General features: G+C 39.8%; 1 protein-coding gene across 1 annotated transcript; it reads left to right on the forward strand.

The window, feature by feature from the left end:
• The first annotated feature begins 430 nt into the window (after window positions 1-430).
• Window positions 431-16,076, forward strand: LOC122139734 (guanylate cyclase soluble subunit beta-2-like). Its single transcript, XM_042738855.1, has 10 exons — window positions 431-473; window positions 569-672; window positions 916-1,132; window positions 3,361-3,681; window positions 10,098-10,246; window positions 10,320-10,466; window positions 10,630-10,784; window positions 10,942-11,153; window positions 15,355-15,474; window positions 15,605-16,076. The coding sequence occupies exons 1-10, from the start codon at window positions 431-433 to the stop codon at window positions 15,760-15,762; spliced, it is 1,626 nt and encodes a 541-aa protein (XP_042594789.1). The 3' UTR covers window positions 15,763-16,076.
• The last annotated feature ends 1,572 nt before the right edge of the window (window positions 16,077-17,648 follow it).

Here is a 17,648-nt window from a genome sequence, read left to right on the forward strand (position 1 = left end):
TTGTTTTCCTCATCACCCAAAGCCCAGCGTTCTTAGACAAAGTATACACTGAAAATGCTTTTAAAGTATATGTTTAAGTATTTGAATCCTCATGCTTTAAAGATTTCACAGTCATATACAACCTTATATATACAGTACTGTTGAGAATTAGTGTTTTGTTTGGTTTTTATGCAATTTTGCAGAAAAATGCACCTCTGTTGTCTTTCCAGGACTTTCCTGAAAGGTCCCTGCAGATGAAATCTCTAAATCATGTAGAAAAAAATGACGCAGTCAGAAACTTGGTGCATCCAGAAAAGGGTAAAGATGGTTTAAAATGATTTGTTTCATGAGATACAACAAATTTATTATTTGAATTCTACAGCTAAATATAAATCTTAACTGAGCAGTCAGTAAAGCTAAATCATTTTTTAATCAAGGAACTGATTCTCTGATGAGGTCTGATTCGTTATCAGCAACATTCATACATTTTCTTTGTAACGAATATATAAGGAAATGTAGTTTGAATTTTTTTTATTTCTATTGGTGTATATATTTGAGATTAATTTTATTTTATTTTTTTCAACCTCAGGTAAAACTTTAAGGGCATTTGAGCCTGTGTATCCAGATAATCTGTGCATCGATCTGAAGACATTTTGCAATGCCTTTCCTTTCCACATTGTGTTTGATGAAGAAGTAAGGGGTGATTGAGGACATTGTTTCTTCAGAATCTGAAATCATTACATTTATTGCATATTTAAATATGGAACATTGCCAGTTTGTGACAGAGGTGTTGATAATATGAGTGTGGAAAACCCCTCTGCTTTCTTATAGTTTGAAAGCATTGTATTAAATAATTTCTGCATTGCTGAGCGCTGAATAGTTGGAGCATTGTTATATAATTGCTGTTTTATTCTTTTACTCAATGCATCCATTCAGCTCCAGGTCAGACAGGCAGGGGTGACTATTCAGAGAATTGTGCCAGGGTTACAGAGCAGGTGCGGCCAGCTGGATCAATATTTCAACATCCAGCATCCACAGGTGACTTTCAACATCTGCAGCATCCGCAAGTTCATTAATAGCCATTTTGTTTTGCGGACACGAAGAGACAGAATGCCTATGGCTTGGAGAGAGAGACCCATGCTAGAACTGAGAGGTGAGAATTCTAGAAAAGGTGATGACTTAATATACGATCATGTATGTTATGTATGTCTTTTATTACTTTTAATTCTGTATTTCACCTCTTCAGCCATTTATACCTCATTATTACTGCTGTTCTGTCTAAAATTGTGTTTCCCCTATATGAGCACTATGTATATTCATTTAAATGAGATGTGCTCAGCTGGGGGAGCTCCAGGAACAGATTTAACAACCACTGTCTTTGAAGAATGCATTCTGAAACATCAGCTTCCTGAATAATAGCGAAGATGCTTTTTAGACCAACCCCGCATATTGTACAGTCTGTAAGCTTGATTATTTTATCTTATATTTACTTTCCAGATTTATATATTATATACTTTGAAAAACATTTATTAACTACATTTAGAATTTTTTTTTTTTTTGCATGCATGCATCCATTTGCTATCATTCATCCATCTTACCACTGATCAAAATGCAGTTACACTGCAATTACAATTGCATAAATAATGTTATGAGATGAACCTTTTTAAATATAGCAGTTATGAAAAGAACTATGAAATTATTATGAAACTAAAACCACCAATAGGTGGCGTCAAGTCTTATAAGTAAATAAGTTTCACACCAGAATAAGTGAATTATAGAATCATTGTTTTGAATGATTCATTGGAACAGCTGATTCATTCATAAATGAAGCAACTGACCACTGTTTTTATGAAACAGTCAATGAATTATTGACTCAACTGATTTGTTCAAAAATTCTGATTCATTCAAAAATGAAGCTGCTTGTGATGCAACTTCTGCCTTGTTTGGAATGATTTTTATTAGCAAAATAGATAAAAAACAGTCAAAATTGGGAATATTTCTATAACTAGTCAGTTTATATAATTAATCTGCATTTTATTAAAATCTATTGCTTAACAATATAATGTAACTATATTAACTATATAAAATAAGAACTTCCTTGTCAACGCCAGACTAGCATGTTGTTAAGTATTATTTGAAGGCTATTGCCTATCGCTGATTTACCTGTTAAAGGGTTAGTTCACCCAAAAATGAAAATTAGGCTGTGTTTTACTCACCCCCGAGGCATCCTAGGTGTATATGACTATCTTCTTTCAGACAAATCCAGTCTGAGTTACATTAAAAATTGTCTTTGATCTTTCAAGCTCTATCATTGCAGTCAGCGGGTGTTGCATTGCTTCAGTCCAAAAGATGTGAAATAACACCTTCAATAAAAAAAGTGTCTCACATGGCTCCAGGGGGTGAACAAAGTCCTCCTGTAGCGAATCGATGTGTTTTTGTAAGAACAATATCCATATTCAAAACATAATAATCACTTGAATCTAGCTTGCACTCACTGTTGTACATGGAAGCAGTTCCAGGCTGAAGATGTATGAGGTTGGCTTTGCCCATGCGCCGCTCAGAAGTGACGCACGTGGAGATGCAGCCGAGAGATCAAAACAAAACAACAGTCACTAATTAGAAGTACAAAACGAGGATTTGTAAAGAAGAATGTCGGAGGATATCAATATTAGCCAAAAGGATTCTGGTTTTCCTTTGCTAAAGTAAGAAACTTTGCTTCCTTTGATCCTGTAAACAAAACTCTGGTTTTCAAGAGACTCACCGGCGCATGCACAACGCTGACCTCCATACGTCATGCTCCAAGAACTGCTTCTGTGTACAACTGTTGGCGCAAGCTATAGATTAAAGTGCTTATTACATTTTGAATATGGATATTTTTCTTACAAAAATGCATCAAGTCACTACAGGAGGACTTTGTTCACCCCCCAGAACCATGTGAGACACTTTTTTTTATGGAAGGGCGCTTTTTATTTCACTTCTTTTGGACTGAAGCAATGCAACACCCGCTGACTGCAATGATAGAGCTTGAAAGATTAAAGACAGTTTTTAATATCTGACTGGATTCGTCTGAAAGAATAAAGTCATATACGCCTAGGATGCCTTGGGGTTGAGTAAAACGCAGCCTAATTTTCATTTTTGGGTGAACTAACCCTTTAATTGTGGTTGCTGTGGCAAGGGATCGTGAAGATAGGCAGAAGTTCTTAATTTGTCACAGAATTAGAACTTAAATGCAACTGTCGGGCACTCGTTTAATTGAGAATTAGTTCCACACTGACCAAATTTGAATAAATTATCTCGTGTCCATCGCACATTTTTTTTTTGTACCTTAAGGGAATATCAAATAAGCTTATCTTTTTCTTACTTCTTACTTCTTTCCCCCAGGACAAATGTTATGGATGACTCCATTGCGTTGCATGCTTTACCTAGCATCACCATTACTTCGCAGCTTGCAGGAGCTGGAGGAGCACTCCATGCACCTCTCCGATATTGCTCCACATGACGCTACACGTGACCTGATCCTGCTCAACCAGCAGCGACTGGCAGAGATGGAGCTCTCCAACCAGCTAGAACGAAAAAAGGAAGAGCTTCATCAGCTCTCAAAACACCTTGAGGAGGAAAAGCAGAAGACGGAGAATCTACTGTATGCCATGCTGCCCAAACACGTGGCCAACCAGCTGAAAGAGGGCAAGAGAGTAGAGGCAGGTGAATCAAAGAAAAAGATGGATGGTTAGGAGAGCAGACAATGCAAAACCTATGGTTTCTGTGAGACAACAGAAGTGTGCCTTATAGTGTAAAGATAAACTCTGGCCCTCAAGGTCCACGTTCCTGCAAAGTTTAGCTCCAACCATAATCATACACACCTGAACAAACTAATCAAGGTCTTCTGGATCACTAGAAAGTTACAGGCAGGTGAGTTTGATCAAGTTAGGAGCTAAACTTTGCAGGAAAGTGAACCTTGTGAGCTGGAGTTGAGAACTCCTGGTGTAAATCTAGGCAGTCGTTCCTTTTAAATTCTTATGCCTGAAGTATACTTTGGCTGTTAACATTCGCTACACTCCGCTTTCTTTGTGTCTGTGTGGATGATGTGTATACAAAAATTCATAAATGAGGTTTGAAATGTTTAGAGGAGTTCACAGGGTTCTGTGCATATGTCAAACTAGTCCATTCACAGTCATCCATGGTTGAGTATACTCTGAAAGTTGCACGGGCAAAGATGGACTGGAAAAACAGGTTTGAGGCCATAAAATTACAATTGAATCAAGAGTTGAATCAGGAGTGTTAAATGAGGGAGAGATACAAAACATGCAATGGTTGGGGGTCCACTGGACAGGCTGGAGAAGCACTGCTCGAGGGCATCTTTGGCTAAGGATTTGTTTTTCTTAATACATTCCCTTGGAGTAATTCAGTCCATGCTGGATTAGGTCTACGTGCAGCTCAGATGTCATCCAAACATCCTTGTGACGAGTAGGATGGGGCTGAGAGCTGTGGGAGCTGAGTGTGACTGGTGGAGTAAATGATAATAGCGACACCTGTGCCACTCACTGGTCTCGAGTCCCACAGAGGAGCTCCGGAAGTATAAAAGGTGGAGTGATGATAGTGAAGGATGAGACAGGACCAGGCCTGGAACACTTTAGTTGTGTTTTTTTATGTTTATGAAGGTAGCCAGTGAGGGGTCAGTGAGTTTTGACAAATGTCTGCTGATTTCCGCCTTCTTCTTCCAAACAATCCAATCATCCAAACATGTGATGTCTTGGGCCATGGTACCTTAGGCCATGTTACCTCTGTTAGAGGACTCTTCACAGCCCCAGTATAGAAAGCCCTTAGCCTTCTGTGGGAGATGCTGATCCTGGTGTCATAAGTGGTAGAGGTGCAGATGCGCCCTTTTCACCAAGCTGTGTTGTCCAGCAGAGATCTTCTCTGAGATGGACCCCAAGGTATTTGAAGTTGGTCGCCTTCTTGACAGCAGCCACACTGCTCATCAGGAACTGTAGTTCCTCTCCTGCTTACCCCCTTAACTGACGATAATCTCTTTAGTCTTGGTGGGCATTCAGGAAGAGATTGTTAGGATGTCCACTTCCTCTAAGTAGGCCATCTTGCCATTATTAGTGATGAGGCCACTCTGATGTTGGCAAAGTAATTTTTTTCCATGATTTGTTGGAGCTGTGTTTTGGTGTGCAGTTGCTGGTGTCAAGGGATTAAAGCACCTGGGTGCATCTAGTCAGTAAGGAGGGTTCAGTCCAAGGTTCTGAAGCTTTTTGTGAATTTATGAAGAGACAATTGCGTTAAAACCAGAGATGAAATTTACAAACAGCATCTGCATGTAGATCTCTTTCCTCTGATAAAGGTGGGAAAGGGAAGTGTGTAGGGTGTGGTTAAAGGGTTAGTTCACCCCAAAATTAAAATTCTGTCATTAGATACTCACCCTCATGTTGTTCAAAACCCATAAGACTTTCGTTCACTTTACTTGCATGTAAACATTGATCAGCAAACATAGCTAAAAGCTCAACCTAACTTGAGTAATGCACAAGAAAAAACCTCTTCCGGAAGCTCAAACGTTGCGTAACCAATGAGGTTCATTCACGTGTGTCATGCAAATCGTTTGAGCTTCCGGAAGAGGTTCGTTCTTGTGCGTTATTCAGGTTTTAGTTGAGCTTCTGGTTATGTTCGCTGATCAATGTTTACATTCGAGTAAAAGCCTAAATTAAATATGTTCATCATAAAAAATTATCGATTCTCTTCAGAAAATTTTGACTAGTTTTTCGATTTCTTTAAGAAGTTTTTTAAGTGTTAAAGTGGTGGTTACAAAGGTAGTCAATGGAAGGAAATCTGACAGCATTCTGTCATCAAAAATGTTTTAATTTGTGTTCCGAAGATGAATGAAGATCTTACGGGTGTGGAATGACATGATGGGGGAGTACTTAATGACAGAATTTTCATTTCGGGGTAAACTAACCCTTTAATAGTGTCATCTGTGGACCTGTTGGATCAGAATGCAAACTGTAATGGGTCCAGGCAAATGGGAAGGAAGGAGCAGATGTAGGTTCTGATCAGTTTTTTTTTCAAAGAGCTTTTGAGACAGGGGTTTTGGGGACAGGAATCATGAGGGATTATTTAAAACATGTGGGAATTTATTGAGGAAGAGGGTAAAACATGTTGTAAAGACTGGTTATAGCTGATTAGCTCAAATTTCTATCACACATTCTGGGATGTGGGAAGTAAAATAAAGATATCGCAGAAAAAAATATTAACTACCATCAAGAATCTTTTGTAAACATAAGACCCCTAGAAACACAGAAATGTGACGTTACCTCCTAACCATGTTAGACATACCTAGGGTTAGGACTTCTCATCGGGAGAGGACCTTGTCTATTTGGCACCTGTGGAGCAGTAGGTAGAGTCAGTGGAGAGTCAGTTGCTCATGGTAGAGTCAGTGGAGGAGAACACCATGGTGGGATTGGTGGAGCTGGAGACCATCACAGCGGTACCAAGGTAGGAGAAAAGGTGGAGCCAAGCGATTGAAGGGGGTGGATCCAAGTACCTTAGCTGAGGTGACAATCTGGCTGGCTAAGAGACCGTGGTCAAGCTGGTAAAGCCAGTGGTACCGGCAGAGCAGAAAGGTGATGAAGAATAAGGAGAGCAGATGAAGACCATGGCAAAGCCAAAAGAGAAGGAACAATTATTCTTGGTAGGGATTAGCTGGAAGTCTTTCATGCTGGATGAGACCAGGGGAGGATGAAGAGCTAGGGACCCAGGTGGAACCAAGGGTAAATTATGCTTGACGAAACCAGCAGAGGAGGAAGATGCACCAATGCTGCGGCGCCTGGGGAGCAGTTGGGGGTTCGGTGCTTTGCTCAAGGTTCTCATCTCAGTCATGGTATTGAGGATGGAGAGAGCGCTGGTTATTCACTACCCCACCAACAATTCCTGACTGACCTGAATTTATTTTGTGCAAGAAGTTTTCTGGAAAATAATTCCATATTATCCCCTCTGGTCTGCTAATGTGTTATTTCGTCAACACTTCGTGGCCTATGAATACTAGCTTGCTTGATTTACATTAGTTACACGCATTTACGCGTTACATTAAGTGTCTCCCATGTGAGGCTACTTTGCCATGACGTTCACGCTTGCACGAAACTACTATGATGGAAAAGGAAACACGCCGTGAAATTAATGTTGAATTGCTTGGCTTGTTAAAGGGTTAGTTCACCCAAAAATGAAAATTATGTCATTATTTACTCACCCTCATGTTGTTTCAAACCCGTAAGACCTTTGTTCATCTTCGGAATACAAATTAAGATATTTTTTGATGAAATCTGAGAGCTCTCTTACCCTCCATAGACAGCAACGCAACTGAAATGTTCCCAAGTCCAGAAACGTAGCAAAGAGATCTGTAAAATAATACAAGTGACATCAGTGGCTCAACCACAATTATACAAAGCTACGAGAATACTTTTTGTGCGCCAAAAAAAAAAACTTTATTCAACAATTCGTCTCCTCCGCATCACCCTGGTGCCATTTTGGAAAATATCCGTAAACATGTGTCAGCTGCGTCATGCTGGATCCGTTTCCTACGTTGTTGTGATTTGATCTGAATGGAAACAGTGTATCCGGCGTGACGCAGCTGATACAGAACAGTATACGTCCAGAAGATATTCTCCAAAATGGCACCAGGGTGATGCGGAGGAGACAAATTTGTTGAATAAAGTCGTTATGTTTTTTCTTTTGTGCACAAAAGTATTCTTTTTTTTTATTTTTGATTCAACAAAACAACATCCATTCAAACAAACCAAACAGGGAAGGGGGAGCAACAGACATATCAATATTTTTACAATCTGAAAGAAAAAAAAAATATAGTCATTCCTTTATGTAATCCAAAATTTTGGTAGAAAAACTTTGCCATGCATCAATGGTACTAGGTTTAGCCCTGTTCATCTGTGCTCTTGTGTATACACAAGTCACTATTTTAAGGAGGCTGTGAATCCAAAATGTTTTTGCACGCTGTGAGGAGTAAACCAAGTTTTGTATTATTGTCTTCTTTGCAGCTGTAAAACCAGCAAGCAACATTCTCTTCTTTAATGAACATATACAGGAGTTAGAATAATCATTGAGAAGACATAAACATGTATTAGACATGTAATCAAGTTGTTGTAAAAAGGATAAAACAGAATTCGTGGAGAAAAGTACCTGATGATGCAGTGTTACAGATATGGCAGTTATAGGTTGATTGCAGTTTCATTTTAAACCTTTTGTAAGGAGTTATGTATGCTATATGGATGACTTTGAAATGGATAAGACAATGAGCAAAGTTTTTAGAAGTTAAGATTAGATTAGACCACACCCTCTCCCAGTCGACCGGCATGTTTTCTGTTAATACACAATTCCATATATGTCTAATAGAAAGAGACTTTGCAGTGTGATCATTAAGTTTACTATATATTAAAGAAACAGATGGCTAACCAGAGGATGGTGTGATCCAATCCCACATAGGACGAGAGGAAATGGGGGATGCCCAGGGAACTCCATAAGCCTTGAGAGCAGAACATAACTGAAAAAAGACAAAATATGATGATGCTGATAAACAAAATTAAGTTCTTATTTCTTGAAGCGAGCAGAGTCCTTGGCTATCATATAAGTCACGCAAGTGTTTATGCCCAATGTAGACCAAGAGAGCTGGACAAATGGCCGATTTCCACATAAAAAATGAAAGTTGTGCCATAAGGGTGTGGTGTTACAAAATTTGAAAGGTCCTCCCATCAGACGTTCCACCCTTTTCCATATCCTAATAGAATTGGCCACAACCGGGCCAAATTTATATTTATCATTTATATTTTCCTGTGCCAGCAAATAGAATATCTTGGAGCCTATGTGGTTTAACCTGGTCAGCTTCGATTACTCTCCATGAAGCTTTAGATTGAGAATCAATCAAAATATGAAGAGCCTTAAGTTGAAAGGACAAATAATATAATTCAATATTTGGTACAGCCAATCTTCCTGAAAATATAGGACACTGCAACGTGGCAAGTTTTATTCTTGGTCGTTTTCCATTCCAGAAAAACTGGGAAAGTATGGAATTGATCTCCTTAAAGTAACCTGGAGGAGGGGAAAGAGGCAACACAGAAAAAAGAAAATTAAACCGAGGTAACAAATTCATTTTGACGGTGGAGATTTTGCCTTGGAGAGAGACTTTAAAATTGTTCCATCTTTGAGTATCACTCTTGATCTTGACTAACATATTATTAAAATTGTTTCTGGCAATTTTATGAATTTCTTTATATATACCCAAATAGATGATATAATCTTTAAGTAGGAATGAATGAGGGGATAGGAGAGTTAACTTTAACATTGGCATTAAAGCAGATTTGGTCCAGTTTAACTTGTACCCCGATGAACTACTAAAGTGGTCAAATTCCTTAATTATATTGGTTATTGACATATCAATTGACATGTCATCAGCGTACAACAAAATAATATGATTATGGTCATGAATCTTAATTGGTGGAACATCAGATGTCGTATTTATTTATTTTTCTTTGTGACACTTTCCTACTGTGTTAACAGAAAAATGTCAAACAAATTTAGTATTTTGACAAGACTAAAAAAAATTGCTAATAGGCTATAATTTTTTTTCTCTCTGCAACACTTTTTCCTATTGTGTTGTAAATGTTACACAAATTGTATCCTGACAAGATGAATAAAAATAAGAAATACAATTTTTGTACAACATTTTTATTTTCTCTGACACTTTTTTAATGTGTTGCATAAAATATTAAACAAATTTTGTGTCTCAAGATAATTCATATGAATTCAAGTCAAAGTCAATAAATTCAAGACTCTTGACAAGATAAATATAATGACATACAATTTTGTGCAGACTACACTTTTATTTATTAGCCTGTCTCTCTTTCTTTCAGTAGCGGAAATTTAAATTTGAGGTTCTGAAAACAAGATCTAAATTTAGCAGGAACAGTCGGGTCAGAAAGAAAATTATTCTAAGTGGACAGCGGGTGAACAAAGAGTGGATATATAGTGGGAGCGGGTGGGTGCGGAATATATATCCTTACGGGAGCGGAGCGCAGACCTCTAAATCACAATTAAATTTTACATTGCTTTTCTTTTAGGTGAATTTGAAGAGTGTACCGTCCTCTTCAGCGATGTGGTGACCTTCACCAACATCTGCTCTGAGTGTGAACCCATCCAGATTGTTTCCATGCTCAATTCCATGTATCTGAAGTTTGACCGTCTTACCACTATACACAATGTTTACAAGGTGAGCATTAGTTTTAAGGATTCTTCTTAAATGTAAGTCTATTGATTTTAATGTCTTGCAACATGTTCTGTAGGTTGAGACAATTGGAGATGCTTACATGGTTGTCGGTGGCGTGCCCATCCCAATGTCAAGTCAGACTGAGCGTGTGGCCAACTTTGCCCTAGGCATGATCATAGCTGCAAAAGAGGTCACTAACCCTGTGACTGGTGGCCCTATACAGGTGATTGAGGGTTATCTTTGATTAATACTTCAGCCTTGAGATCAGCCTTTCAGCCTGTAACCTCAAACTGTACCTGCTTTCCTGTAATTGACATTTCATCCCCAGCTGTTTTGGGGATTTAGAAAAGAGTTTTTTTTTAGATTTTTGCAGTTTTGTGTCCCAGATTCGAGTGGGCTTGCACAGTGGACCGGTCTTGGCAGGGGTGGTTGGTGAGAAGATGCCTCGGTATTGTTTGTTTGGAGACACAGTTAATACGGCCTCCCGAATGGAGAGTCATGGACTGCCTGACAAAATCCACCTCAGTCCCAGTGTTTATCAGTGAGAAGCACAAAAATATGTCTCTGTCTTAGTTACTTCACATAATCTCTGTTTGGACCTGTAAAGATTCAGCATATATAAACATTAACGTAAATTGATAATTGACTTTAGATGAGAATCATGACTTGAATCTCTTTGGCTGATTTCTTCTTACCAGTGCTCTAAGAAATAAAGGCTATCAGATGGAGGAGCGTGGAGAGATAGAGGTAAAAGGTAAAGGAAGAATGCGCACCTACTTCCTGCAGAGGAACCTAAAAGTCACAGAGAGTGAGATCATGGGGCTTTTGGTGCCCAACGCTGACTCAGACAGGAAGATGAATCATTCTACACAAGCTTCACAGCTTCTTCACTATAGCCCATCATTAAAAGGTCAGTTGAATGTCTCTTTATTATTTGGTTACCAGTCATAAGCAACGGCATATGTATTTTTGTCCCACTATAGATTCTTAAGTCCAAAGTATACTTTAGTTCCTCTTCAGGAACTCGAGCTGCATCAAAACGCTTTGGGAATGCCTTCAGCATGGCCATGCTCTGAATCACGTGTGTAATCAATCCAATGGATGGGCGAGACGTCATGGATGGGGTGACTTGAAAGCTTGAAAGCATGTGCGGTGAAACCGGCGTCAGCTTTCTGTCATTTAGCAAGTGCTCTGTGTGTGTGTCAGTCGGTATCTGTTTGTGAGTCTTATTTAGAGTTGTTTGTCCACTTATAAGCTCCATTATGTCAAAGCTTCAGTGAAGAGAAGCATTTGGGCGAGTAGGCAGCATTCAGGCTGTGTGTTCCTCCCTGCCCGTGCTATATTTCGGGTGGGGACACACACAGTTTGTGTGTTGTCTGCTTGGGAGCAAAGCACACAGAGTCAGTTCTCGAGGGGGCTGACTGCCAGCATTGCGATTGTTTTGTTACTGCCTTGCTTCGCTCTCAGAGGGCTTTCTTTGAGGAGGGAGCCTTCACTAGCGTTTCTCATGGTGCTGGAGTTTCGCATATGAATCTGGTGGAGGGAATGTAAATGGACGAGTCCCTGTCTTCTTCCTTAACCACCAGATCCGGTGCCCGGTTCTGGTCCCAATGCTGCTGAGGCACGGCGGTGACTAAGATCGCGGGGAACGCACATGATCTAGCGGACGGGTTGGAGACGGCTCTTCCTATTTCCACCCGTGTTCCCTAGATCTAGAGCTTGTTCTCGAGGCTCGGAAGCCCGCGCTGCGGTTTCTTTCCCCCTCTGAGTGAGAGCTCGCTGCTGCAGCTATTTTTCTATGAAGAGATTGATATTGTTTGTGTGACCAAGCGGCTCGCGCACTGCAGAGGCAATTGCGTGTATTACATCATTTTCGGTTTTTGATGTGAATCTTACTACACCAGACTGTGTTTACTCATTTGGTTGTTTGATTGCATTTAATTCTGAGGAATAAAATTAATTATTTATCTGACTATGAGAAGTTAGATATGAAAGTGAAAGTGTGAAAGTGAAAGTGACGTGATATTCAGCCAAGTATGGTGACCCATACTCAGAATTCGTGCTCTGCATTTAACCCATCCGAAGTGCACACACACAGAGCAGTGAACACACACACACACTGTGAACACACACCCGGAGCAGTGGGCAGCCATTTTATGCTGCGGCGCCCGGGGAGCAGTTGGGGGTTCAATGCCTTGCTCAACGGCACCTAAGTCATGGTATTGAAGGTGGAGAGAGAACTGTACATGCACTCCCCCCACCCACAATTCCTGCCGGCCCGAGACTCGAACTCACAACCCTTCGATTGGGAGTCCGACTCTCTAACCATTAGGCCACGACTTCCCCACGATATACAGGGGCTCTTGGGATAAAAATTTATTGAGAGCACTTGTTACTTGTCTCTTCCTCTGAGGAGGTAAAGCCTCTGGGGTAGAGCTGGGTTCATCGCATTACACGGTGCCCATCTCTCCTCAGTGCCCTCAGGAGATCGATCTGCCAACCCTGCCGGTGTTCCTGGGCTCAGCGGTCTCCCGTGAGTGTTTCTCTCAGTTACTGCCTGGAAATGTAGCGGTAAAAGAGGCTTGCCGCCTCCACGGAGGTCTCTAGAGCAGCTAGTTCGGCCATCCCCTGAAGGTGTGCCGCTTCAGGGCACCGAGCTAGCTACTTCAATTACACCAGAGGTCAATCTGGAGAGACTGATTTCCTTAGTAAAGTAACGTGTCTCGGTGGGTCCTGCACACTGTAGAGTGAGGTTATAGAATCCAGTTCTCCTCCACCTCAGTTTAATGGGGTCATCCCCACTATGATGGGTCCCGAGCAGGCTCTGGTCATGGAACAGAAGTAGTTACTCTTTTGAGGAAGAAGGCCATTAAGGTGGTCCCTCCTCAGGTAGCAGAGTTCGGGTTCTACTGCCGGTACTTCACCGCTCCTTGGAAAGATGAAGGGTGGAGTCCTATTTTAGATCTGTGTCTTTTGAACCACTCAGTCAGGCGACTGAAGTTCAGCTAGCTCGCACTCAAACAAGTCGTGTCTCAGATCAAGACCGAGGACTTGTTTGGCACGATCGATCTAAAAGATGCACATGTCTCCAACCTTCCTCATTACAGGAAGTTCCTGAGGTTTGCTTTTGGGGGCAAAAGCTTACCAACACTGAGTTCTTCCTTTGGTTTTGCACTCTCACCCCACACTTTCACGAAGTGTGTGGATTCTGCTCTGGCTCCACCGCAATTCCAGGGCATCCACATACTCAACCACATCGATGATTGGTTGACATTAGCTCACTCAGAGCGGATGGTGGTTCGACATCGAGATGTCGTTCTTGCTCTCATGAAAGAGCTGGGGGTTAAGATTAAACATCAAGAAAGGTGTGCATTCTCCATTACAGAGGACCACTTATCTAGGCGTGGTGTGGGTCGACCATGATGCAGGCACATTTGTCTCAGATCAAGTCGATCTTCACGGCAGTCAAGAGAGTGAAAGAAGGCCTGTCACTCACTGTCAAGCAGTTTCAGAGACTGCTGGGTGTGATGGCAGCTGTTTCCAATGTGATTACTTTTGGCCTGCTGTACATGAAACTCCTACAGTGGTGGCTCAAGACCAAGGGGTTCTCCTCGAGGGGAAACCCGCTTCGCATGCTCAAGGTCATGCGGAGGCGCCTACGTGCCTTAGACATGTGGGAAGAAACCAAAGGAATGACATTCTTTCATCTGCTGAACACAAAATAAGATATTTTGAAAAACAATTATTTGCTGGTCCCCACTGGCTTCCATAGCATGGAAAAAAATAAATAAAAATACAATGGAAGTCAATGGCACCTGGAACTAGTGTTGTCAAAAGACCCGGTACTTTGGTACCAAGTCGGTACTAAAAAAATGAAAACATTACAGTACCAGGTTTTTTTAAGTACTGGTGGTACCGAGTGCCCGGTCAACCCGGTTCTTGATGCACTATCCGAAAGGTGCGCAGATGCGCTCTCTTCAGAAAAGCACTGAGAGATGACTACATCAAAAGGAGGAATTAAGGAAAGGAGCGCTTTTTTGATTACAGCCATTACTGAGGAAACCTCTCTCGAGCTCTACAAGCGCCTCCTGCTGGCAGAAAATGAATTTGCATATAAATGCTGCCAAAAATAAAGTGGAAGGCTGTGGGAAACACCGCTTCTGTTATGAATATTATTAAATATTGTAAGTTGTATGTCGAATTGAAATGAATGCTGTTATTAGAGTAGTTAATCCTATAATGAATTATAACTGCTATAAACATAATGAGCATTAGAATTAAGTTTCTTTATTAACTATTTAATGCTCCTATAACTTTTATTAGGTTAAAAAAAACAAGAGGACATGATGCTATTTACTATTTTTACACACAAGAGGCTTTTAAATGAATTCTGAATCTAAAATTTGCGTTTTAGAGAAACGTTAACAAATGGTTAACATTGTGTCATATCAGTCAGAAAAGCAGTTCTGGGTTTAAAAAAAAAATGTAGCTAACTTAGATGTTATTCTTCGCTGAATAACTCTAAAATGTTTTCAAAAGCCCTTTAAAAATAAATATGTACACAGTTTGAAATAAATGAAAGTATAGTCAAATTTTTTTAATTAGCATGTTTTTGTATTTTGCTTTGGTAGCGAAATTGGTACCGAGAACCGTGGATTTTCACTGGTATCGGTACCGAATACTGAAATTTTGGTACCGTGACAACACTACCTGGAACTGTTTGGTTACCTACATTCTTCAGAATCTTTCATTTTAATTGTTTGGTGAATTGTCCCTTAAATCTAAAATAAACATAAAACAGCACATATAATATTTAGTTTAACCTTATTTCTGTTACTCCTTTCATGGACTCTTTGTTGTCAAAAACAAGTGGCACATTTGTATAACCTGTTTTGTATCCTGTAGTGGATACAGTATGTGTTGTATATGCTTTTAAGTAAGAACAGAGTCAAACATTTTTAGAGTGACAGTATTTCACCATTCCAGAAGAAATTAATTTTATGAATAAGTAATAATAAAAAAAAAATTGTGTACATAAAACATAAGTTATGTTATGGTTTTCTATTTGTAATCACCCTCTGTCTTCTTCCTCGTCTATCTCTCGCTCAAAGCTACCCAGAGACTGCAGAAAGGAGACAGTTTTCCAATGGTACCAATGAAATATGGAGATAGTCCAACAGAGAGCAAACCTCCCACACAATTTACTGAACCTCAGCACAGCACTATAACAGGTATCACCATGCAGTACAGTAGAAATAAAAAAAAATGTAATACAACTGTTTAAAAAAAAGTATGTTTTATTGATAACAAAAGGGTGCACTGACATTGCTTATTCACATTGACTGCTATATTCACTAACAGGTAAGCCACGAGATTCGGAGAGTTACGGCAGTCTTTACAGTGAGGATGAGCCTTCTGAGCTCACAAAGGACGGCACACACAACAAGACAGAGAATAAGAAACCTTCAGCTGATAAACGCAGCAAACATGTTCACACTAGGTTCTGCTTGTTATTCTGACCTGTTTCTTAAACCCAGATGTATCCAATATGTTACACTGTAACTCTAAAGAGTTTAATATAATGACCTATGCTGTTAATATGGAAATTGTAAGTCAGAGACAAGTTAATGGTCATGTACTAAATTATTATTGAAGTGTTTTCTACACCTCAAATAGTCTATGAGATAAATATTTCTGTTTTTAGCATTTAGGTTTGACTATTTTCTCTTTATTAATTTCACAAATGAGTGGCTTTGTTTTACCTTTGGGTTAAACATGGAAGTGATACCTAAAAGAAATGTCAACCCCTGAGCAATAATTGATTTCAGGAGTGTAAAAAAAGCAGCCTTTCTACCACCACCAATAACACCTTCAAAAAATTTCTCATTATCTTAACTAAATAATAATGTGTAAACCTTCCTTTGGCTTTCTCTTCCTTGTAGCAAAAGTGTCACTGCTTTAATACATTTTAACATGATTAAATAACAGTTTTATTTAAAGGAATATGTCACCCAAAAAGGAAAATTCTATCATCATTTACTCAACGAGATTCTTTCTTATGGTGAACACAGAAGATATTTTAGAAAGATATTGATAATCAAACAGTTGATGGTAGCCACTGCCAATTCTATAGTTTGGGGAAAAAAATACTGTGGAAATCAGTGTTACCGTCAGCTGTCTGGTTACCAACATTCTTCAAAATATCTTCCTTTGCTTTGGAACAAATTGAGAATGAGAAATTATAAGAGAATTTTCATTTTAATTTTTAGGGGAACTATCACTTTAAACATGTTTTTAAGTAAACTGTTATGTTAAAGTTGAGCAAGCTAATGCTGAATAAAATAGTGGGAGATTTTGTGGAGAACAAACTGATGTAAATAATGTCCATCATTCAAAGCGTTATAAACTAACAGTTGCACCAAACTCAGTTTAGTGAGCTTTTTTTCACACAAGCAGACACCCGATCCGAACGCTGGAGTGGGACTGACATCGGACGAGACCATGGGATGACTTGAGTTTCTTTAGCTGGATGAATTTGAGAAACCAAATCTGTAACAGGAGTCAAAGCGTTGAGGTCAGGTGTGGGTATTAATTCACCGCAGGATGCATTGGGATAGATTTTTGACCGCATTACTGCACTTCTTCTTTGTCAGCTTCACAAGCATCAGTTTTTTTGGGTGTTTCTGTTTTTCCCGCCATTAGTTTGGGCTTCACGAGTCTGTTTCCGCTATCGCTTGGAGTTCACAGGTGCTTCTTTCTGACAGGTGTTCAGCTAGTACAGGTTGATTGGTGTAAATGTTCATCCACTGGCAACAGGAAAGTTACCGTCTTGACTTTGGCTCTATAATGTCAGATAACAATTAGCATTAAAGTTACTAAGTGCTGGTTAATATTTCATACCGACTAAAGCCAAACTCACCTGTTTTTGTTGACATACTCCTGAAGGGAATGTCTGTTGGTTAATTTCTCCATGTCTGGTTTAGAATAGGCACTAGAAGGACGGCTGTGTGAACCATCATGTAGTTTTGCCCATTTGTTGTTGTTCACAGTCTCCTCATATCGTCTCGGCTTGTGCAAAATCTCATTCTCAGAGTTTGACGATACGGAGTATCTTCGCACGGTCATAATAATGTTTTCTACAGAAATAAAGCAGAAGGCATGAACTATAACCTCTTTTTGAATAACAACCAATACTTGACTAAGAATGGCATTACTGGTTTGGAAAGCGATAAATGTAATGATCTCTGCATCTTTATCATTTTCATCAGTGCATTTATCATGAATGGGCAGGGCTGGGCAACTCTGTCCTTCCAGTTCCATGGTCATATCTACAGTTTTCAATCTAACCACAGTCTTCAGAATTGCTTAAAAATGACAGGCTTTGTGTTTGACTAGGGCTGGAGCT

This window comes from Cyprinus carpio, chromosome B15, assembly GCF_018340385.1.
Source record: "Cyprinus carpio isolate SPL01 chromosome B15, ASM1834038v1, whole genome shotgun sequence".
Classification (NCBI taxonomy): Eukaryota; Metazoa; Chordata; class Actinopteri; order Cypriniformes; family Cyprinidae; genus Cyprinus; species Cyprinus carpio.

What these genes read in the sequence shown, in the direction of transcription:
- LOC122139734 (XM_042738855.1), top strand. Translation starts at nt 431, where the DNA reads ATGAGGTCTGATTCGTTATCAGCAACATTCATACATTTTCTTT. An exon ending in ACATTGTGTTTGATGAAGAA is followed by an intron (nt 673 to 915) that starts GTAAGGGGTGAT and finishes GCATCCATTCAG; the next exon opens with CTCCAGGTCAGACAGGCAGG. An exon ending in TGACTGGTGGCCCTATACAG is followed by an intron (nt 10,467 to 10,629) that starts GTGATTGAGGGT and finishes TTTGTGTCCCAG; the next exon opens with ATTCGAGTGGGCTTGCACAG.